At 46.6% G+C, this 25,035-nt stretch overlaps 1 protein-coding gene across 1 annotated transcript; it reads right to left on the bottom strand.

Moving 5' to 3' along the window:
• Positions 1-1,430: 1,430 nt before the first annotated feature.
• On the bottom strand, positions 1,431-21,341 carry LOC146609075 (cell adhesion molecule CEACAM5-like). Its single transcript, XM_085346599.1, has 9 exons — positions 21,228-21,341; positions 20,758-21,075; positions 18,314-18,477; positions 18,069-18,198; positions 14,001-14,270; positions 11,880-12,161; positions 9,345-9,599; positions 6,992-7,109; positions 1,431-1,490 (listed from the first exon to the last, which is right to left on the bottom strand). Exons 1-9 carry the CDS (start codon positions 21,274-21,276, stop codon positions 1,472-1,474), a joined length of 1,605 nt encoding a protein of 534 aa, XP_085202725.1. The 5' UTR covers positions 21,277-21,341; the 3' UTR covers positions 1,431-1,471.
• Between the last annotated feature and the right edge of the window lie 3,694 nt (positions 21,342-25,035).

Here is a 25,035-nt window from a genome sequence, read left to right as displayed (position 1 = left end):
TACATCTTCATTTCCTGTTTTGAACAGCGGTCAGCCTCCAATCACAGCTGAGCTCAGCGGTGCTGCTCTCCATTTCTCTGTTTTATTATTTGTTCTGCTTTTTGATTAAACTTGTGATTTTAACTGTTTCCTGTGAATGCTTTTATTTTGGTGAGCAGACCAATCATCTCACACATTTCCTTCAGGAGGAATAAATGTCATCAACACCACGGGTGCATCATCCACACACACAGACACACACACACACACACACACACACACACAGACACACACACACGGGGCTGTGTTAGCTCGAGCCGTGGGGACGGCCTTGGGAGCTGCTGCATCAGCAGCGAGCAGCCAATAGAACACAGCGTCAGGCTACAGACTGTACATAAAGGATGGCCGTGTCAGCACTGAGGATGTTATCAGGCTGGTTCTCAGCACTGATTAGCAGCTACGCTGCCTTAGCCAGCATCAGCTGGTAACGTAGCGTGCTGCAGTCAAAGCGTGCTCAGCAGCATGACATCATGACGGTTTATCCGCCTAGAAATGTTTGACTGGTCCTAAAATTGGGGATCTGTCCAATTTTCCTCTGTTCAGGTGTGAGAAACGAATCCCCACGACACACACACACACACACACACACACACACACACACGTGCGCACGCACACACACACACACGTGCGCTCTCACACTCACACACACACGTGCGCTCTCACACACACACACACACACACACATGCGCACACACACACACACATGCGCACACACACACACACGTGCGCACACACACGTGCGCACACACGTGCGCGCACACACGTGCGCACACACACACACGCGTGCGCTCACACACACACGCGTGCGCTCACACACACACGTGCGCTCACACACGCACACACACGTGCGCACACACACACGCGTGCGCTCACACACGCACACACACGCGTGCGCTCACACACGCACACACACGTGCGCACACACACACGCGCGCACACACACACGTGCGCACACACACACGCGCGCACACACACACGTGCGCACACACACACACACACACGCGCACACGCGCACACACACACGTGCGCTCACACACGCACACACACGTGCGCACACACACACGTGCGCTCACACACACACGTGCGCTCACACACGCACACACACGTGCGCTCACACACACACGTGCGCTCACACACGCACACACACGTGCGCACACACACACGCGTGCGCTCACACACGCGCACACGTGCGCACACACACACGCGCACACACACACACACACACACACACACACACACACACACACACACACACACGTGGCAGCAGGAGCTCCCGCTCAGACCGTCACCTGGACGCTCCTGCTGATGTCACACTGCAAAAATGTGTCAGTGTCTCTTCTTGTGTCCACAGCAGCTGCTCTCAAACACACAGCTGAGTGTGCATTACGTCACCCACAGATCAGACTTACCGGCAGCAATCAGGACGTCTTCTTTAGTACGGTGAGGTCGCACTGAAAAACACAAAGAAACAGAAAACAGTGATTAGCACTGACGGCGTGTCTCTGCAGCAGCGCGCTGACGGCGAGGAGCCGTGACCTTCAAACAAACCGTGCTGTCAGCTGAAAACGTTCAGCGTGAGATGTTCAAACACGATAACGTGTAACACGACCCAGCTGCAGTCTCCACCAGCTGCTAGCACAGTTTCTGTTTAGAGGTTAGAAAGGTGAAAGGTCAGAGAGCGCACGGCTGCTAATGTTACAACCCCGGCGTTCGTGCCTCCTCAACACTCGCATCACGGCGTCGATGGCTCGCCTGCTTCTCTACCTGCAGAGCAGCAGCCGTCATTACGCCTGACGCGCTTTAATGGCTGCTGTGATTCTGACTCAGTCTCGATAAAGATTCGTTCATCTCAGGCCAACGCAAGAGAAACAGACCGCTGGGTGACTCACACACAGCGGCTGCAGTATGAGCCCATCCTGCTATCAGATCTCACTGACCCACACACCCCACTCCCACGGTGTCCTTGGAAAACATCAGTAACAGTCATGCGACCTCAGGAGTACTCAGGGAGTCGAGATTTCTCGGAGTAAACATCAAAGAAAATACTTTTTGGTTCAATCGCTGAATCTTATCACAGAAACTCGGATACATTCGTCTGCGTCTGCTGATAAGAGCAGCCCAAACATCGGCCTTCAAAGAACTCGCTGCCTGCTGAAAACTGGCTGTTTCAAACAGTCAGGGACAGCGATGAGCTCACAGGTCAGAGGTCACGCACCGACGTTAGTGGACTTACTACTCGATGCTCGTTTTCCCCAAAAGAAAAGAGATTATTAAATAACATACATGTAATGAAATCCTGTTTAAAGGTTCAGCGTTGCTCACACAGAAGATGATTTCTGTGTTCAGCTGTGAGTAACACCTGCAGCAGGAACGAGACGAGGCTCCGTCTCTCTGGGATCTACAGACGAGTTCCTCCTTCCTCTTTCAGCCTCTCAGCACCGCTCGCTTGGGAGAACAAGCCGCACACACGCAGCTCAGCGCTGATGGACGACCTCAGGGAAACAGGAAGGAGGTGGGCAGCGTGCAGAAACCTTTGAACTGCAGGGTGATGGGAGAGACGAGCGGCGACACAAACACACAGAAGACGTGTGCAGACATGACAGCGACATTCCTGCCATTCCCCCGGCACAGGCCCCGCCCCGCTGGGCACGAGCAGCTCCCGGGATTCATTCAGAGGTGAGGAATTTTAAAACCACTGCGTTTGAAAGCTGCTACCTCCCACCGCGCTGCAGCCATCACTCGCTTTGTATCAAGCCCCCGATTGGAGTGGCCGTCAACTCCTCAGCCAATGAAAGGATGTCTAAATGTTTGATTTGAACCTTCTTTTAAAGCCGTCCGGTTTGTCACCAAACTGCATCTCAGCTGCCGCCTGTAATTATGGGAAAGTCGCGCTTTTATCTGGAGAGACGATTCATGGCGCTGCAAAATAACCACTGAGAAATGCTTAATTACAGGCTGGATTTGGAGTCAGTCAGGCTCTGCGGGAGCATCGGCTCACTGCCTGAGCCTGCAGGGCCGACCGGTCAGAGCACTCCCGGTGTTCCCCACTGTCAGGTCTATCCACGCCTGCTCTCACACGGGGAACTCCGGGTTTCATGTGAAACACGATGTTTCCTCAGCGTTGCAGCGACTGCACCTCAAGGCCACCCTGGGCAGAGATGGACGGGTTTCTGGTCTCCGACACAACGAGGTCTGTCGTTTGACATTTGTCCTCAGTGTGGGACGTTTTCATCCAAAACACCACCGGCCTCCCTCCGCAGAGTGGCAGGATGACGGGTGGTGTGTGTGGGTGGTGCCACTCTAACCTGACCTGGAAGCAGAAGTGAACGCTGAGCTGTTCCTCGTGTTCTCGCCACCCTGAACGTCAGCGCTGCACCTGCAGGACTTCAGCCTCTGCGTCGTCCAGTCCTGATCATGCATGCTTTGAGTCATGGCTGACAGAGCTGCACCCAGGGCTAGCCTCAGCTCCACCCTCAGCTCCACCCTCAGCTCCATCTCTTGACCCTAAATCTGTAAACTGAGACTACAAAACTGGACTTTCCCAAAAAATGGTTTTACTTCACAGCAAACATGTCCATCTTTGTGCAAAGTCTGTGCTAGAAGTTGCACTGTGGGTAATGTAGTCCCCAGACTGTGACAAGAACTGACAAATAAAAGCACACATCACTGATGCTCGACCTGTTCTGCTCATTTCCTCGTGTTTATTCCTGGATTCACAGCTCAGACCAATCTTGTTCTGCAGGTGGGGTGGGGGCGGGGCTTCTGAGCTCACAGTCAGAGCTGTTTTCATGAGATTACCATATTTGGCATATCAGCTCTCCATGACATCATCCAGAGCCTGGAGCAGGAAAAACTGAGATGTTTCGAGGACCTGTGTTTCACTCTCGTACCTTAGTGTAACATTACTGTGAGACTACGTGTACAACAAACTCACACTGTGCAGCGCACAAACAGCATGTTTGTGAGTTTGCACACTCGTCTGTCATCGCCAGTCTTTATCTGCTGTCACTGCCTCGCTCCATCTCTCGCTCGCTCTGGGTGTGTGTGTTTAAGATGCCTGTGTGTGATAGCTGTGTTTGTCTGAACGTACGGTTACTTCCTGTCTTTCTTGTTTTCCACTGACCGACCGCTACAGTCCCACCTACAGCTCCGGGCTCCCACCTGCCTGGCTCGGTGGCCCCGGAGCCTATAGAGACGCTCTACCATGAACCCTCTTTAACCAGGTCAACATGTCCATCGGGGTGTCACACAGCATGGAAGAGAAAGCTCATCAGAGCATGCCCAGATCCTGCTACAGACTCCCACTGACCAATCAGTAGGAGGAAATAATAATACAGATTCCTTTCAGAGAAAACCTTGTTGCTGTTACATTTATTCCTAAAGAACGAAACGCTGTGAAAACTGCTTTTCCTTTCCAGGAAATCACCTCTTTAAATATTTAACATTTCATTTACGTCTCCGCCTCTTTCACCAGGGCAGAGCTAACAAAGGTGACCAGCTCCAGGATGACAATCATCCATCCACATCTCCACCGTCACAGGAAGTCATAACAGAACAAAGGCCTCCTGTCACCACATCGGAGGGGTCAGTCCTTTACCCGAGACATCAAGAGGTCCCGTCACATGACAGCGGTCTGTTAAGAAGACTGTGCTCGCGTCCGCAGAGACAAACGGGCTTCCAGCCGCCTGCAGGTGGACGAGAACAACGTCCCCCACCAGGTAATTCTGCTGCTTTCGTGTTTGTGAGATTCCTGCAGACACACTTCATACCTGTTCATTCATTCACTTCCTTGGAACTTCAGGTACCCCCCCCACACACACACACACACACACTTCCAAAGGTAACTTCCTGTGTTGCGTTGCTTGGTTTGGCTGCAGTGAGTAATGTGAGTGTGTGCATGCTGGAGGCTGCGTCTGTGACTCATCAGACTGTTCTTTGTTTCAGCAGCGCAGCTTCCTGCTGTGTGTCAAAATGCGATGCGATTGCATCACTCGCTCTGCTTTGGAAGAGCGTGCCGTGACTTCAACTGTAGCACCGTTTAACATATTTGTGTCTGCAGACCTGATTGTTTGCAACAGGGAAGCGTTTCCCCGATGATAGTCTGTCATAAAGTGTTCCTAAAGATACGACCGTGCTGCAGAACTCTAATGTTCTTTCTAGTCTTTACCTCCATCTTACCGGTGGAGGTGCTGCTCCCAAACTGTCGTCTAAGAAACAGCGGCTGCGGCCGGCTTGTGCAAAGGTGACAGTTACTTTTGAAATGGTGCCGAAGGGTGGGGGTGGGCGTCCGGGTACACACCGGCTCACTCCTTGGCGGCCGCTTGTCGGGGCCTGGGGCCTGGGGCTCGCTCGGGCCCCTTTGGAGGTGGGGTGCCCCCGGCCTCTCGGCCTGGGGCTCGGTCACTCAGGCGCAGCTGGGGGCCGGCGGAGCTCACGGGCGCGTCACTGCAACTCCCCCTGACTTCTGCTCCGCGGCTGCTGGGCGAGCCCTCATCTGGGACTCTCCTCAGCTCTTACTGGAACAGTGGCGCGGCTGCCCCTCTGTTGGTCTTCCTTGGTCTCTTGTGTTCTGGGGGCCTCTGGATGTCTGGAGTTTTGATCTCCTCCATACCTGCTTCATGCCCTGCAGGACGGGGCTGTGGCCCCCCCACACCCTCTAGCAGATTATTACATGAAGGAACCTTTGGAATGCAAGCATGCTGATCCACACAGGTATGCACACATGGGTATTCACAGACGCGGACTAAAGCTTTCTTGGCTGCTACCTCAAAGCACACTGTGCGCTGTCTATCTTGCGTGCTGCACAATATCGTTTATTATTTAGTAAATATTGATATCTATGACTAGCTAGTTTATTGTGATGGTGCTTTGTTTTCTCTATTATTATGTTGCTCTTTGTTGTTTGCTGTCTCCTCTGTTTGTTTTTTTTGTTTGTTTTTTTTTTCTCCATACAGGTGACCCAGGAGTTCTTTTTTTTTTTTTCTCTCTCTTCCCCCCCCTTCTCACCGTCTCTTCTCCCCTTTGGTTTTCTTTCTTTCTCTCCCCCTCTTTCTCTCATTCATTCCCCCTGTCCTATTTATTAAAAAAAAAAAAAAAAAAAAAAAAAAAAAAAAAAAAAAATGACAAAGGATGAACTGAAGCTCTGCCATCACGTAATGTCGCATACTGCTGTTTCTGATGTCATTTAAAAAAAAAAAAAAAAAAAAAAAAAAGAAATGGTGCCGAAGGGCGCGGCGGCTCTTTAATATCTGAGTAGGGTACATCTGGGAACATGTTTCAATACGCCGAGGCATGAGAGGAATGAAGTTTCCTGGGAGGTCATGGAGTGGGAGACAGCGGAGAAAAGCACAGAGCGGGGGAGTAACGTTCCTCACGCTGTTTGGACATCTGAAGCACTCTGATGGGAAAAATCAAAATAAGCAGCTGACTCTGAATCTGGAGTCTCTGGAGACTGACTCGGTGTGATCACCCAGCTTCTCCACGTTACAACACATTAGAGCGCTGCTGTGGCTCTAAAGAAACAACAGCCGTGCAAACAGAACATCTCATGAGCTACTGTCACCATGAACGACACAAACACTCTTTCACTGCTTTAAGCTGTCAGCTGCTTTGGGTCCACAGGTGGTGAATCTCACAGATATTTCTTTCTGTTTCCAGCTCCACACAAAGTGTTTTTCCCAGTTTGTTGAGGAACAACAGTATCTCAGTCATATCTCGTCAGCCAGTTAAAATCAGGAAACTACCCTCGAGTAAACAGTCTGGTTCAAACAGTTTGAGGCCAACGTTACTATCATTTTCAGCCACAGTGAGACCTGTTTTGTTGGTTTGGTTGGTTCAGCCTCGAAGCAAGGTGCCTCTCCGACTCAGCCGCTCCAACGCCTCATCCCATTGGCTGACCGACGTGCCCCCCCCCGCATGCCCCTTTTAGATATCAGGAAGCAGGAGTACTTACGGGACTTTCTGTCGGCAGTAATGCCAGACGCCTACGACAACGAGGGCCACAGCAATGATGACAGCGATGACGATTCCAGCAATGGCTCCATCTGAGAGACCGTCCAGCGTTCCCTCCCCTGTAAAGACAGTCATTGGTAGTTTAGTATGGACATTCTCTGTGACTGTGTGTTTAAGTATGCATGACTCAGTGTGACTGTGATCTCTAACTCTAATTAATGTACGGGACAGAAGATAAAGGCGGAAACGCAGACCTCATTCCAACATAACAATAAACAAGCGGCGCACCGCTACACCTCCCCGCTGCTAGCTGGCAAGACTGAAAGTGAGACTAGAGAAGAAGAAAACAGGACGAGTTTAAAAACAGTCTGATAATGTTCGGTTGGTTCAGGGTGGCGTCACCTCGTTAGTCACACTGGCCTGTCCGTGTCACTCCGTTAGATTACTGACAAATAAACAATGGAGCTGATTCAGTTCTTTTTCATAGTAACGGGACGCGATGTTATTTTGGTATTTTGTTTGTGGATTATGACGTTTATATGCTAAGAAAATATGCAACTAGGAATATTTTTTAATCTGCTGTACACCGCTTTGACGTAGAGTATATATATGCCTCAGTACTACATGGAAGCTCCTGTCAGGCATCATATCGGCTAAGATGAACAGGCACATGGGTCAATACATGAGTGGGACACAGAAAGGAATTGGCAAGAATACCAGAGGCGCAAAACACCAGCTACTGGTAGACAGAACAATCAGCCGAGACTGCAAGACCAGACTGACCAACCTGTGCACTGCCTGGATTGATTACAAGAAGGCCTATGACTCAATGCCCCACAGCTGGATACTGGAATGCCTAGAATTGTACAAGATCAATGGGACCCTAAGAGCCTTCATCAGGAACTCAATGGGGATGTGGCGTACAACACTAGAGGCCAACTCCAAGCCCATAGCACAAGTCACCATCAAGTGCGGGATCTACCAAGGAGATGCTCTGTCCCCACTGCTGTTCTGCATAGGCCTGAACCCCCTCAGTGAGATCATTAACAAGACTGGCTACGGATACCGACTACAGAACGGAGCAGCTGTCAGCCACCTCCTGTACATGGATGACATCAAGCTGTATGCCAAGAGTGAACGAGACATCGATTCACTGATCCACACACAATAAGCTAATGTTAGGCGATGTTAAGCTAATGCTAGCTTCAGCTGAGGGTGACACAGTCCGGCTTCGACTGGTCGAGGAGTTTTGTGCAGAAAAGGCTTCTTCCTGTCTTTGCCTTTCACAATAAGGGTCATATATATATATATATATATATATATATATATATATATATATATAACACCCAGCACGCCCCTGCGGGCGGTTTATCCTTCAAGCTCGGGTCCTCTACCAGAGGCCTGGGAGCTTGAGGGTCCTGCGCAGTATCTTAGCTGTTCCCAGGACACAATAAGGGTCATATATATATATATATATATATATATATATATATATATATATATATATATATATATATATATATATATATATATATATATATATATATATATATATATATATATATATATATATATATATATATATATATATATATATATATATATATATATATATATATATGACCCTTATTGTGAAAGGCAAAGACAGGAAGAAGCCTTTTCTGCACAAAACTCCTCGACCAGTCGAAGCCGGACTGTGTCACCCTCAGCTGAAGCTAGCATTAGCTTAACATCGCCTAACATTAGCTTATTGTGCATCTGTAGTTCCCAACTTTGCCTACAAGCTTTGCTCAGGGTGCAGTTTTGTTTTCTCACAACCTGAAAATGTGAGTCACACATTATGTACCTTAATGATCACGTCTTTTAGAAAATGAAGGAAAACCTGTTTATTTTGTTTGAGCATATTAAGCTCGAACACGTAAATCCTGAATTATATCTAACAACAATAATTAGTGATGATTAAAATACAGCTGGCCTTACGTAGAAGAACTTGGTCGACGCTTTTAGGCGTCTGTAATGACCTGAAGAGTTGCACTTGCCATACTTTGCCAGCATTAAAACCTAAACGTGGGGTCATGCCATATGCAAACGACATGAACTGGTTGGGTTTCTTTGAAGCTCTGAGATGATGTCAGAGCTTCAAACAGACGCGGACGTCACGTGCCGGCAGTAAACTCTGACCTGGTGCTTCCTCATTGGTTGAAAAAACAAATATACAAACATAAACGTTCACGCCTGTAACAATTTAAGAGGAGCGCAAAACTTCAGGCTGTCCCTGCAGGCTGTGCAGCGCTGAGGCAGTGAAGTCTGTATATTCATTGAATGATCAGTCTGGGCTGCATGACGGCGCTCACCTTGGACAGACAGGTTGTGGCTGGTGGAGGTGGTCTTGCTGGTGATGATGTTGTGTGCCTCACATGTGTACGTTCCAGCGTCTTTGTATGTTGCACTTGCAATAATGAACACCGCCGCTGTGGTTGTAGTTGCGGTGCCGTTTAACTTCCAGATGTAGTTGGCAGGAGGAACAGATGCAGCGGAGCAGGTGAGCTCCACTTGCTGATTGACTTCCACGGCTTTCCTAGCCGTTATAGTCGGTTGTTCAGGACCATCTGGACACAACATGACAACACAGCCGGTTTATCGTTTGGATTTAGGTGAAAAATGTGTCAAAGAGCCTGGATATGACAGAAGTAAAACCCAAGATAAGTTATTTTTCTCCATGATTCATAATCACGAACTTGTCTTTACAGCGAACTTAATTATTAGCACATCGGTCGTTACTCTGACTCTTTACTGATGACCATCAGCTGACAGAGCGTAACCATCCATCCATGAAATATTACGCCCTGGTAGTGAAAAAGGAAACTGTTGTGTGGACTCTGATGTTTCTACTTAAAACCAGGATGTGTGACCTCAGTAGCTGTGTAGTGTAACAGGATCAGAAAGGAGGCGACACAAAAAAAAGAGAACCTGAGGTTAAAAACGATCCAAATGCCGTAAACTTCAGTTATGACCAATGTTCCCTCTAATGTTTCATGTCTGAGCGAACACACAAACTCCCTGAGCAGTACCACTGTGAGCAACAGCAGACGTGAGCACTGTGGTCACGCCAGCATCGAATCCATCCAAGCTACATGTTTATTAAAATAATCAAATCACAGCATTTACATTTCTGTTAGACGACTTTTAATTAACTGCTTCAGCCCACTGACAATGAAAATGTAAAAAAATCTTGTTCATGACCTGCAGCATGTTAACACTATTGGAAGGAAAAATAACTTCAACTCCAATTTTGAAAACACAACTTTCTTTATTTTTCATAAAGCTCTGACTGTATGATGAGTCTGTGGTCTGGGAGAGAGTCTGTAACTCTGTCTGCAAATACAGCATATAATGACCAATGCTGGGCAATTAATTATATAGTTACTTCTTCAAAAAAGTAACTGAGTTTTTGCAGCTGTTTACCTAAAAATGCAGCCAAGGTGTTTTTAAATAAACATTTCAAACTATTTACAGAACGATCAGCTGTTCTGCATCAAATCTGATGCCACACAAATTATTTGTGTCACTCCAAAAAATAATTTGTGTCCACTATGAGATGAAGGAGAACAACAGCCTGATACCTGCAGGCCTGACAGCAGCAGATGTGTCACTGCTGTAACTCCTGTAACACTCAGCAGTCGCCTCATTGTTCTGACACACACAACACTACTGACTACACTACACACTAACTACACACTGACTACACACTGACTACACACTGACTACACAAGATTTGCGCTAAACGTCTCAAACACGCCGTCACTCCTAAAACTTCCCCCATTTCTTAACAACTAGATGCCATGTTTTGATTGGTCGACATGGTACTTTTTTGGACGAATAGGAAAGGGTGGGGGGTTGGTGTTGTCTTTGCTCACAGGCTTTCGAGCGTTTTCCTTATAAAACGCCGTTTTTACCGTTTCTTCCTGCAGTAAATATAAACAACGACAGTATTCAGGAAGAAAAACAAACATTGCAGATATTTTATCATAACTCTGGTTTTACGTGGCCGATCAACACAATTTAAAAACTGGTATAAAGTCCACACTTTGTCCGTCAGTTGTTCCGTCTGTCCTGCTCACATCTCCAATGGTTGTACACGTTGTCATTAACGTGGCTTCACTCCACATCAGCCGCTTTGCTAAAACACCGGCACATAAGGACGCTGTCATAGCCTGTCAGCCACGCTGATTAGCTGCGTATATACGAATGTGAATCGCATCATTGGCTGGACTATGGGATAAGGTGGCATCGTTCTGATCCCATACGGGAGCAGCCAGTCACTGACTCACACTGCAGAACAGGATTGTTGAAGTTTTAATGTTATTTTTCAATTCAGGTTAGTTTTTTTGTGCGCAGTGCAGATTTTCTGTGCAGAGGCCGTGCCAGCAGTGCGCAATTGCGCACGCGCGCAGCTTAGAGGGAACATTGGTTATGAGCAAACCTCACTTCTGATTCAGGGACATTTTTCAGTTGGCTCATGTAAAAAGCCTTTTGCAGGTGTAATTAAAGGTGGTACTACCTGATTAGAAACATATGCTCTCGATACACAGACACTGGAAGGTTACTGACAGAAGACTCTTAAATTAAGCACCGGATAGTGAAAGAACACAGTCCAAGGTATTACATCACGATATTCTTTGGAAATAACGACAGTGAATTTAAAAATGGCACGTCTTTGTTGCTGGAGCTGAGCTTACTGTCTCATATTTATACCTGCCGTGGATGGGACAGTGAGTGAGGCGTGTGCAGGACCTCTACTGTCTGACTAACACTGTGTCAAACACAGGCACATGAATGCATACAGCCCCACACACATGTTCGAGTATCTCAGCAAAGCAAACACTTACAGACGACCTGCATGTTGTAGTGGGCTTCTTTGCTGCTGACGGCGTTGCTGACCCGACAGGTGAACCTTCCATTGTCGTCCTTCTGCAGCGGGCTGATCAGTACAGAACTTTCATCAGCGGCAAAAACCACACGAGGGCTGGAAGGCCCAAGAGGTTTACCATCTTTCAGCCAGTCTACCTTCCCCACAGTGCCCCCCGTCGCCTGGCAGCTGAGGTTTGCCGTGCTGTTGCTGGCGATGAGGACACCAGTCGGACCGATGATTTCAACACTCGAGATTCCCTCTAGGAAAATTAAAGGGAGACACAAGGATGATAACGGTCTTCCTGTGTTTATTATTCTGATTTTACTGTGATCATTCTATTTTCTGGCACATATTACATCAATTATTAAAGATACATAAAGAAGTGATCCAAAGTGCAGTAAGGACTGTAAATACAGTCAGGATAGTCCAGGTGTGAGCATGTCTGAGAAAATGACCCCACTCTGCGCCTGATTTACAACCTCGGCAGAGCAAATTCCTGAGATGCTTCTGTCTTAGGAGCGAGTTTGAAGTCTTACCGGTAACAACATGATGTTCGTTTTCTAACTTACGGTCTCGTTCAGCAGAAACAGACAATAGAGTCAGGGCGTGGCAGGCCTTTGACTGACATGCTGCAACAGCGTGAGCATGCCTTTGCCTCCGTGTCTTAGTAACGTCTGATTTCAAAAACAAAAGACGCTGATGGCCGAATGCCAAAACCTCATGAACCAGTGAGCGGCAAGCTGGATCCAACACGTCCCACAATGCAACTGCACAGGGTTTCTGATTAGAGCCACGTCGCCTGCTAAACAAACACGTTCTCACTCCACACCTCCAGGTAGGTTGTCCTGTGATTGGGCGGTACACGACGGCTGCGGCAGCCAATTAAAGTCTGTTTTGTGAGCATCGTGACCTCTGTGGAGGTTGGAGGCTTCGACAAACTAAGAAACCTGATGCTTGAATCCTTAACTCGGACATTTAAAGCTATTAAAAATGAGCATAATTGTAGGAATTCTAAAACTTTGAACTCCGTGTACTCAAACTGACATGATCCCAAAGTAAGGGAAGAAGAAACATCCAACTGAGGGAGAAGAACGGGGCTAACCTTTCATTCTCTCTCTTGTAGTTCAGGCTCTCTTTACCGTTTGCTTTCCACTGATAAGAGCACCAACAGGCTCCGCCTCTTTTTCATCGGCCTGCCATCAGCCCTCTCAGGTGTTTCTGTTATGTTAGTTTCATCGTCTCAGTAATCTTGAGTCATTTTATGATCATTTGGGGGCTTGTCTATGATTTGAAGGCTTATAATCAATGATGTCCATTTTTAATTCACTAAGACTAACACAAGCGTGGCCTAGCAGCTGCTATAACGTTTGTGATTTTTACGCTTTAGGCTACAGTTTATCGTTTCAGCCCGCGAGAACCCTCCGTCATCAACAAAGACAAAGAGAAACTCCTCAGGGCACAAACATGAAACCGGCCTCCAACCCAGCAGGTTTCTCACAGGTCTGCCAGCCCCACAGCACAGCCAGCTTGAAAACAACATCTTTGAAAAACATGAAGAAAACGAGTCCTGGGCTGTAATGACAGACGACTCACATTTTCTGTTAGCACAACGTTTCAACACCTCACAGGTGAAAACTGTGACGAAGGTCACGAGCACTTATTATGACTCATCCTTTAAAAGCCTCGGACAGAGAAAAGAGCAGGAGTCCTTCAGTCTGCCTGACTGGCTTTTATGTTCCTGGATACTCAATAAACTCTGTGTTACATATGAATGCCAACCTGACAGACACCACTAACTATGTGATTGAGATAGATATATATAGAGATATAGATAGAGATATATATAGATATAGAGATATAGAGATAGAGATAGATATAGAGATATATAGAGATAGATATAGAGATATATAGAGATAGATATAGAGATATATAGAGATAGATATAGAGATATATAGAGATAGATATAGAGATATATAGAGATAGATATAGAGATATATAGAGATAGATATAGAGATATATAGAGATAGATATAGAGATATATAGAGATAGATATAGAGATATATAGAGATAGATATCTATCTATCTATCTATCACTCACCCATAATGGTGAAGGAAACAGCCGGGGAAGGGACGCTGCGTTTGCTCTTGGGATTTTCAGCCCAACAGGTGTAGTTAGCCGCCTCCGTGTACCCTTTGATCATATCCAGAGTGAGGACGGAGCTGGAAGTCTCGATCCTCATCCCGTTATAGTACCACGTAAAGGAGGCGGGCGGCAGGGAGCTGGCCGAGCAGGTCAGGTTGAACGTGGAACCAGCCTGGATGAACTGGGGTGGATTTGCAGGCGTGATGGTGACATCATCAGGTCCGTCTGTGGAGAGGGGGAGTGCAACATGACTGTAAACAGTTTGTACTTCATCATTAAACCGACTGACAAACCAGCAGCTCTAATCGCCAAGATGGCAGCAGCAGAAACGTGATGGGTGGAGTCAGTGACTACATCCTTTCATGTGACATTAATACAGAATGACTGCAATAATTCCCTTTTACTTACTTTCCCTTATTGTTTGATAATTAGTGCTCAGAGATTATGAATGAAGTTATCTTTTCCCCACCAGTTAAACTCATCTCACCTCATCTTCATCGCTTTGTAGACCTGCAGGAATAACGAGCTAACAAATCAAGCACAGTCGTCCAGGCCTGAGACAAACTACTGCTTTAGAACAAACTCCATATGGTTGATTGTTCTCCTTTAAAACACCACAGTGAACACAGTCCAGCATATATTTGCTCGTTGTGACTCCAGCTCTACAAGAACAGCTTTTCCAGGCTTGTAGAGAAACAGATTTCGCCCCCATGGCTAACTGGGAGTTCCTTCCAGACCCGATGAAGCCGTCAGCTTCATATTAATTAATAACAGAGTTCAGCAGCAGTCGCTGTGGCTTTTCGCTGCCTCTCAGGTTAGTCATGCAGGAGTGGAAGTGTGTACACAGTGTGGTTAGCACAGACTGAGAGGGCGCGCCGTGCAAACACACAAACACACACATGCCTGCGTGTGTGAGTAGCAATGGTCACGTCTCACCCAGCAGTGACACCTCTGTGCTTACTGAGGACTTTAAATGCCGGGGTGTGAAGGACCGACCGGGCCTGACTCATGTTTGACCTTTGTTGTGCGGCAGGTGTGGAGCTCATTCGCTCATTCAGGTGCAACGTTACAAACAATGTAAGAGTAAAGACCGGGCTAACTGTCCAACTGCCACAGCTAACAGGAAATACCTGTACAGGAATGCTAAATATGCAGGTGTCACGAAACATGCCAGCATTAAGAGTATGCATCAGAGAGCCCTGAAACAGCAGGTCCCCCTCACAGCTGAGCTCGCTCTTTGGGAAACACAAATGTGAGGGCAGCGAGCGTTTGCACGTGTAGCTGAGATAAACAGCACTGCATATATTTGATTTGTTATTATTTAAATGGAATTTGTGTAATACTAAGGTTCCACATGTCACTGTTACAGTGGGGCACTAATCAGTGGGACACCGCTAGTAAACATGTTGCATGTGTGGGGGTTCCCAGCCACAGTTGCATGGACTCCACAGTGGTAAGGCACGTTCTCTGTAGCTCCTCCCCCTGTACTAAATGATACATTTAAATGTGGCGTTTTATTATTAGTATGAGTTCTGAGGGCTGAAGGTTCCCAAAGTGCTTTTGATTACTTTGAAAGAGGAAAATAGGAATGGAACCTGCTTCTTATCCATTAAACGCTCCTTTATGTGTTTTCACTCGTGCTAAAGGGAGGAGCTGCCAGAGGTGTGGACTCGAGTCACATGACTTGGACTCGAGTCAGACTCGAGTCATTAATTTTATGACTTTAGACTTGACTTGAAAAAATGTTCTAAGACTTGTGACTTGACTTGGACTTTTACACCAATGACTTGGGACTTGAATTGGACTTGAACCGGTTTACTTGAAAAGACTTGATATTTTACCCCAAATATAAAATTTAACATGCATATTATATAGAGATTGAAAATGTGACGTCATTCACGGGTAGAACCGCAAAGGATTCTGGGAACTCGTGGCAAGCGGTACTAGCGTACGCAGGCTTTCAATTAAAATCAGTTATACAGCGATAAAAAGAAACACAAAAATGTCAAGAAGCTGTTGTATTATTAACTGCAATAGCCGGTCGCATGACAGCCACGGGAAGCCGACGGGTAAAGAGATCGGTTGTTATCGGATTACGTCGTTGAAGAGAAATTGTTCGAGCCATGTTTCCGAAGTAACAAAGACGCGACGGATGGCCTGGATTGCAGCCATTCAAAGATCAAATATAACGTCCCAGAACCCTCCAGCTCACAGGTTAGTCTGCTCCAAGCATTTACACGAAGGTCAGTGTTTTTTAGTAGTTAATACGTCATTTTCATAACATAATTGGTGATATAGGTTACAAGCAAGTCTGGCGCTGAACAGAAATTGTCGCGCTATGCTCCTTTATTTATTGTGTTTATTGTGCATAAATAGTGAATTGTCCTGACACAATATTGCGTTTCGCTTCTGTTATTATGGTACATTGACAAAAACATATACTTTTATTCACAGGATAAAACAGGTTTTTTGTATCACTAATTGCCCAGTACGATTACAGCATACAGTATTATTGTCACTGCTACATTTCTGTGATGCTACCAGAAATTATTTCCACTACTAATTAATTACCGTTGAGCTCAAAGGTCCTATTAATAAACGGTTAACGAATGTGTATTTATGACGACGATTTGTGAGACTGGTAAACTTATGATACGTACGATGGTCTTTCGTTCTACACGGTGCATTTCAAGGTCCTGCACCCATCCGTCGGTAAACTGTACCTGGGCTTGTTGCAGTGACCTGAAGTTACTAAACTTCATGAGTGTATGCACTCACTCCAAGAACCGTATGATTATAAATATGCATATAAATATGCTACGATGAGATAGCTGACTTCATCTAACTAGCAAATGTTGTCCAGGCTACGTTGGTGATACAGTTTTTTTAATGTGTATGATATTTTTGTCATGCGATTTTAAAGCCGGTCCTACAACCGCATCCAAGAATAACATGCAGCTTATCTCAGAACTGTCGGTGAAAATTATTCTTGGAGCTAGGTTTAATTGAGCTGCATTTTAAAGAGGTGCAATTTCACAATTTGTGTATATTTTCTAAGTTCACTATTTTGTCATGTGTTGAGAAAAACACAGATTTAAAAATTACATGGTCTAATATTTACATTTAGCATAACTGCAACATGCTTTTTTTCGTTTTTTTTTTAAAGACTCGAAAGGACTTGAAATTCAAAGTTTCAGACTTGTGACTTTACTTGGACTTTTACACCAGTGACTTGAGACTCGACTCTGACTTGCCTGACATTACTTGAGACTTGACTTGAGACTTGAGGATAAAGACTTGAGACTTACTTGAGACTTGCAAAACAATGACTTGGTCCCACCTCTGGGAGCTGCTGCTGTGTGGGTCCACTGATGTTGCTGCTGCTGCATTATATCTTTTATAATGTAAAGCCAGTTTTGCAACCAATTCCTGTTTGTAATCACAACGCAGTCTGCCATTAGATATCTGCTCCAGGGCGGTGATGAGCGCGCAGTCGTTAAATGACGACGGCTCATCTTTCAGAAAACTGCAGTCGGGACTTTTGTGGCAATCTGCCAAACTAGAATTTGTGTTAATCTGTGTTTTGATGCGAGGTCGGTGATAGACGGGAGGTCACGAGATGAGCGGGAAAATAAGCCCACGGCTTTCATGTCACGACACGTCAGCAGCCGAGGACGTCTTTCCAAGAAAACTGCAGTTTTTGTGGAACAGCAGGTGTGTATTACAGTTCCAGTTTCCCCCTCTGGGGACAAAAACACCTCCTTACACGTCCAACGCTCGCTGACTTCCACGGCCAGCTTCCAGCTTTCTAAGAGCTGAGCACAGACCTGACGGGGCTGAGCAGCTGAAACCGTCTGCTGCGAGGATGCAACCTCAGCCGTGCTTCCACATCTGCAGAAACTCGGCGGATTCTCTGCTACACTTCCTGTTGCGTTTGCTGCATGTCTGCCGAGTAACACCCAGACTAAAAGCCTCTGGTATTGTGCTCTGAATGGTGTCATGCAGTCCGGCTGCAGTACTTACAGTAGACGGTGAGGTTGAAAGGGGTGGTGGTAGATTTCGTTGTCAGCGAGTTAGATGCTGTGCAGTAGATCGGACCCACCAGGTCCGTCCTCAGAACATTTTTGATGGTCAGCACGCTGGACGAGTTCGTCTGCGATACAAACCCGAGGACAGAAGACAAACAATGAGGATGACTCAGGTAGAAGTGAAACACCGACCCAAAGATTCACATCAAACAACGCAGAAACAATCAGGGTTGAACTGACCTTTATCTCTGTGATGCGCGTGCCGTCGACCATGATGGGCACGCTGCCGTTGATCCATTTGAAGCTGAGCGAGGAGCCTATAGCGCTGCAGGTAAGAATCACAGTGCTGTTGTATTCAATGGCATCAGGGACGTTGGACTTGATGTCCACGTTGGAGACGGGCTCTGCAGGGAGGAACCAACACAGCAGCAGAGGACAGCATGAGCACAAACGTTCTTTCTGATTTTTTAAGGATTTTTCTCCTCGCAGCTTCCAAGAATGAATTGTTATTTTACATTTTGTCCTACCATCACTTTCTCTGAATACTCCACACCTTTTTGTCTGGCAGAAATGAGCTAAACACACCCAGCTACATCGTTTCTCCTTTGAATGAGGGCCTTATGGACGGTGCAGAAGCAGATTAAGCACTGCTGGATTGTTGGTTTAAGGCCAACGTTTGCATCACCTCCTCGTTTGTAGATGATGACTAACCAAGTAAGCATCGCCATAAAAGCTGAGCAGAGTTAAAGCAGCCTCTGTGTGCGAGTTAGAGCAGGTTGGGGATCTCAGCGAGGTCTACTAGCACTGCCTGCTGCCTTTGGCTCTCAGAGAGGGGAGGCCGACTCAGAGGACAAACATAAAACATTACTTCCTTTTCTAATTGGTTGTGAAGGACACAGGTTTGATTGGGTCGAGCCTGCTCAGGCCTTGCACTAGTTTGGGACTGTGTCAGGGTGTGTTAAGGCGAATATTTCCACAGATTAAAATTAATCAGCATCTTTATTTGTGAAATCCTACTACAAATGAGCAGCCAGCGGCGCAGGCCGGCTTCTCTTCATACAATTGTGCTCTGAAATCATGATGAAGACGAAAGAGAAACAGAAGCAACCGGCTCGACTCGTTTGCAGTAATCCTGGAGCTACTGTTCACTGGTGATTAAGCAACAGTGGGTGTGTGGGAACGCAAAGGAGTGGAAACCAGTCGGCCTTCAGGAGCTTCACACCATCGCTACTTTGAGATTACTGTTCTAGGATAGCTTGGCTGATAACAGATAAGCTGACTGATCCACAGGAACATTAAAGATCCACTCTGGTGCAAAGAGAGTCAGTGGGTGTGGATATTTGAATTTGTGTAATTACTCCAGAAACTGCTTTACTGATTTTATCAGGCAACAAAACCAGCACATGATATAGATCCATAATAACTAGAGTATTATTGGTCACCAGAGGTACAGGAGACAGAGAGACATGAGGGCACAGCTAACATGAAGGAAGCTGTTTGTGTTTCTCTGATTTCACTGGTGATTCTACACATGCAGCTTTTATGTCCCCGTAACAGCAATCAAGTTAGTCTTCTCTAACGTGACCTCCAAAATAAGAGCCTGTAGGCATGCTGGCAGGCTGAGTGGCAGGATGTTCCTGTTGGAGGTTTGTCATAGTTACAGCCAGCTCACATCACCTAATGATGCTGCTACTTTACAATCTAGCGCACAGATCAGTATGAAGCCAAGCTCTCTAAGCCAGCCCACAGCTGCTGCTGCACCTGCAAGCTGCTTTGTAACCCACCTCCACTCACAACAGAGCTCCAGCCATGAGGAGAACATCAAGCATCCACCACACATCCACACTGTCTGTGCACCACACACTCTGCTCCTTCTTGTTATCACATCCTCATCATCGAGCAGCTGCAGAGCAACACGAGCAGCGTTGCTGTGGTGACTGTCAGCCTTACTCTCCTCCTTATGCTGGTTTGGGTCTCCAGCAGCTGCTGAAGGACACACCTTGTTTTTGAATGTGAGGTCAGAGCATCAGAGCTGACACACACACACACACACACACACACACACACACACACACACACACACACACACGTGTTTTCACATCTTCGTGGGGACGTCTAACTGACCTAATGCTCTCCCCAGCCCCTGACCCTAACCCTGGGCCTAAACCATAACCTAACTGTAACCCTGACACTCAAATCACGCAGCTGAGTACACACGGCCACACTGACTGGAAGGTGCAGCGTCACGAGCCACGCCCTCACACACTGCTGGTTATTTGAAATGAACAGAGTTGTAAAGGAGCTCGCGCACCGGCAGTGTCGCGTTCACCTGTGACAAAGCAAACTTTTCCTCCTCCAGACTGCAGGGATAAGCAGGCGTGGCTCGCAGCTAAATCCCAACCAAACTGAATTTAGAAAAGTGGGCATTTTACGGGCAGCTGTCCCGTGGGTACGTTATAAGCCCCAAACTACACGAAGACACTTTCTGTATTTAATAATCGCGCCAGCACTGCTGGGTTGTTGGTTCGAAGCGACTAATGAAACACAGGGAGGAGGTGGTCACGTACAGCAGTCTGTTCCTCACCGTGATCAGCTCCGCACTGCTGCAGTCTCACAAGCTTCCATTTGTCTGAAGCCACACCTCTGCAGGTAACCGCACAGGTATGGCACACATTACTACTCACCGACCACCTGAAGTTTAGTCCCTCCGAGTAGAGTGGCATCAGATGTTATCACAGTGACGGTATAGTCCCCGCTGTCCCCAGGCTTCAGGGCGGACAGGGTCAAGGAGCCGTCGGTGGGGTTAAGCGAAACTCTCCCCGTGTAAGCTGCAGTCACTTTCAAATTTCCACCAACAAATGTAGCCACACCATTTAGGCTATTGAAAATCCAGGTTATGACGTCGAGGTTCTGGCTTGTAATCGTAGTTTTCAGGGTGACATTTCCCCCCACAAGTGCAGACACGGGACCTTCGGGCAGAATGCCCCGCCCCACGCAGCATCCTGCAGAGAACAGCCCACAGAGGCACATTAGACAATAATAATAATAATAACGAGAGTCAGGGAGAACATGTGCACACAGTAAAACTACGAAAAGCTCATGAAGCAGCGGAGCGCACGGAGCGCTCGGAGCGCTCGGAGCTTAATCCTCTCACCGAGCAGCGGCAGCAGGAGCAGGAGCGACTTCAGGGAGAGCGGATCCATCCGGACGGTTCAAGTGTTCCCAGCAGAGAGAGACACGGAGGAGACGCGGCAGTACCTGCTGCTGTTAGAGGGATACACCCAAAGGTGAACGCGCACACGCAGACTCCCTATTTATATGCAGCCCGCCCTGCGTCACTCTTCCTGTTTCTTAAAGAGTTTAGATTTAAACCCTCCCACCTCCGCGCTCAGGTGCACCCCCCACACACACACACCTTACCTCTGAGACCACCGAGCGCGGTCTTCTGCTCGTCCCCCGGCCCCCTGTGCTCACGGTGTGTCTTTACTTTGGGGGTTCTTGTGTTTGTTTCTGGTGTTTTTGATTCCTAATAAAGTGGATATAACTCGTGACTTTACTGTTAGAGTCGTTTCCTGGAAATCAAACAGCATCTGCGGATGTTATGAAATGAACGTTGGATGAATGCATCATGTGTAACGCATCAAAGGCATGTCAGACACGTATGAGTTAGCCCATCTCTAACCATAACTGTGGTTGAATAGACGCACAAAGAAAGTGGACCTGCAGTTCAGTGAGGCGATGCTTCCACCCAGTGGAGAGACACTCAACGTGGAGCTGCGCTATCAGCTGCAATGATCACACTAACACCTGCATGAAACTTTGTGGAAGTGAACAGGAAGCAGGCAGAATTCATTACACAGAAGTGTGTCCGCATTACGCCAGGGCCGAGTCCAACACAGTTTACCTTTGCAATGCATTGAAGTGTTTTCTATGACCTTATTCAAAAGGGTAAACTTGTATATATCCTAGGGTGACCATATTTTGATTTACAAAAATAAGGACACTTAGCTCAGTCATGAAGAACTTGCTTAAAGAAACATATTTAACATATTTAAACGACACCTCTGTGCGGTTAATGAATTATGAAATAAAATATGTCATATAGGTTTTACAAGTCAACAAGTGCAAAACAAAATATCCTCTGGAATTAAATAGTGATACAGAAATAATGGCTCATCTGCATAAGAAAAATTACCAGTATTGGGTCGGTATGAGGGCTGGACTGGGACAAACAATTGACCCGGGCATTTTGACTAGAGACCGGCCCAGCAGGTATTACAGGAGAAGCCATAAAGCCTTTGAATGAAAACGAACGCTGTTGTGACAGTGATGTACAGTCTTGTTGGTTTATGTATGATTTCTATACATTTTACATCATATGAACACTTTGGTTGTAAGATTCAGATAATAATTTAATAAAAGCGAGATATTGTTAATGCTCTACCTGCCCCCCTGGCAACACTTTGCTAGACCCGCCCCTGCACAGTTACCAGCTGTCAGCTGCTTAGAAAAGGATCCTGGTGTTATTTGTCTCTCAGAAACAGTTCAGAACTTCAACTCATCCATGTCACCTAAAAGGTAAACATGTTTCTCCATCACCTGTTCAGCTCTGATGATTCAGTAAGTACATCTCCTGGTTTCACCTTCATGTTTCCCTCTCACCACATATCCAAACCGACATCATAACACCATCAGTAACATCATAGCACCACCCAGCTGTATAGAAACTCCATCATGCTAGCTAGTACGCAGTACGAGTTATTGTAACTGACTGTAAAAAGTCAGCACAACGAAAATAAACTAAACTTGGTTTAATTTTAAAGCAGCTCTGAAGGAAAAAGCAGTTCAGCCTGATACGGGCAAGGTGCATCGTGTGGGTATGAAGGCCTCTAGAATGCCTTTCTTATCACAGCAGTGCAGTGAGATACAGAGCATCTCTTGCTCAGTGCAAACATGTGGGAGAAGAAACAGTATTTGTGCTGTGGTTTCAGCAGGCATTAACACACACACAGGATCACCGGAGAAAAACATACAGAACAAAATGCAGCAGTATATGGACACAACAACGTTTTACAGTGAGGGACGTTGTTCTGTTCACAGCTTGCCTCTGCACATCTTTACTTCTGACAAACCGCCTCTAAGATCCTCTTTGAACTTCCAGTCATGTGACTGACCTGCTGCCAGTGGACCAGATTAGCTGAGAGCTGTTTCTCTTCAGAACCACTGAGTTCTTTTCCTCAGACACATGCTGCTGCCATCAAATCCAAAGTGAGCGCATATTAAGACTGTTAACATAAACAAAGCAAACATTCAAACATTACATGTTTTCTGTGCTCTGTGAATAAAATGTGTCTTCATGAGAAATCATGGCTTCTGTTTCTGTTTTGGAACAAAATGTAAAACACAGTGTTTCCTTTTTCTGATCTTTGACAGTCAGCAGTCATCTGCTGCTAAAACCATCCATCCATCCATTCGCTTATCCTTTTCAGGGTCGCGGGGGGCGCTGGAGCCTATCCCAGCTGTCATAGGGCGAGAGGCGGGGTACACCCTGGACAGGTCGCCAGTCTGTCGCAGGGCCAACACACAGGGACAGACGACCATTCACACTCACATTCACACCTAGTGACAATTTGGATTAACCAATTAACCTATCCCCACAAGCTGCATGTCTTTGGACGGTGGGAGGAAGCCGGAGTACCCGGAGGGAACCCACGCAAACACGGGGAGAACATGCTCCACACAGAAAGACCCCGGCCTGATGGTGGAACTGAGCTCAGGACCTTCTTGCTGTGCAGTAACAGTGCTAACCACCGTGCTGCCGTGCTGCTAAAACCATCAGACTTTATGTAGTCTGGTAACAGAGTGAAAAATAACTGCTGCTGTGACGCTGTCACTTCCTGTGCCAATGAACCACAGCTATCTGACCACATCTATATGCAGCACACACCACCTCATGGTTACCAGCAACACAGAGATCGAGACCCTTCTCACTCAGTCTTCACTAAACCGTTAAACTGACTGTGTGAATGGAAGGATGGGTGTTTTTGGCTGAGGGCCCTTCATTGTAAGAACCAGCACGATCTACACCACTATGATCTATATTCATATCTCGTTTCTTTTCACCACTGAGGAACAAACTGTGGTCTCTTTCACAGCATGTCTTTTATCCTGTCTTCCTTCTCTCACCCCAACCGGTCGCAGCAGATGGCCCCGCCCCTCCCTGAGCCTGGTTCTGCAGGAGGTTTCTTCCTGTTAAAAGGGAGTTTTTCCTTCCCACTGTTGCCAAAGTGCTGCTCATAGGGGGTCATATGATTGTTGGGTTTTTCTCTGTATCTATGAAGCGCCTTGAGGCGACTTATGTTGTGATTTGGCGCTATATAAATAAAATTGAATTGAATTGAATTGGTTATTGCAGATTGTGTTCTGGGAAACGTGACACTAGTCACAGTAGTGAATTGTCATCCAGAGGCCAGAGCAGACGACACTGAGGGAACCTGAAAACTACTGGCTGAGTCTCTGTCGTTTCCTCTGGTCCCCAATCAGACCAGCAGTGACATGTTTAGCTGCATGTTCTCCTTAAACTGCTGGCTGTCTGAGTGGTGTCCCAGAAACGATGTGGGCTTCATAGATAATTGGCAAACCTTCTGGAGGAAACCTGGTCTTGTTAGGAGAGACGGCATCCATCCCACTTTGGATGGAGCAGCTCTCATTTCTAGTAATATGGACACATTTCAACGCACATATTAAACAAATATGTAAGACTGCTTTCTTCCATTTGTGCAACATCTCTAAAATTAGAAATATCCTGTCTCAGAGTGACGCTGAAAAACTAGTTCATGCATTTATTACTTCCAGGCTGGACGACTGTAATTCATTATTATCAGGAAGTCCTAAAAACTCCCTGAAAAGCCTTCAGCTAATCCAAAATGCTGCAGCAAGAGTCCTGACAGGGACTAGAAAGA

Source organism: Diplotaxodon limnothrissa, linkage group LG22 (assembly GCF_057381915.1).
Source record: "Diplotaxodon limnothrissa isolate DT_005_m linkage group LG22, D_limnothrissa_male_GT1.1, whole genome shotgun sequence".
Taxonomy (NCBI): Eukaryota; Metazoa; Chordata; class Actinopteri; order Cichliformes; family Cichlidae; genus Diplotaxodon; species Diplotaxodon limnothrissa.
The sequence above is the reverse complement of the archived record's forward strand: the minus strand, read 5'-3'. Positions and strand labels throughout refer to the sequence as shown.

Excerpts from the sequence above, each read along its gene's own strand:
- LOC146609075 (XM_085346599.1), bottom strand. The coding sequence starts at position 21,276 with ATGGATCCGCTCTCCCTGAAGTCGCTCCTGCTCCTGCTGCCGCTGCTC. Across the intron at positions 18,199-18,313 it reads CGCGCATCACAGAGATAAAG|ACGAACTCGTCCAGCGTGCT; the intron begins GTCAGTTCAACC and ends TTTGTATCGCAG. Across the intron at positions 14,271-18,068 it reads TTTCAACCTCACCGTCTACT|ACGGACCTGATGATGTCACC; the intron begins GTAAGTACTGCA and ends CCCTCTCCACAG.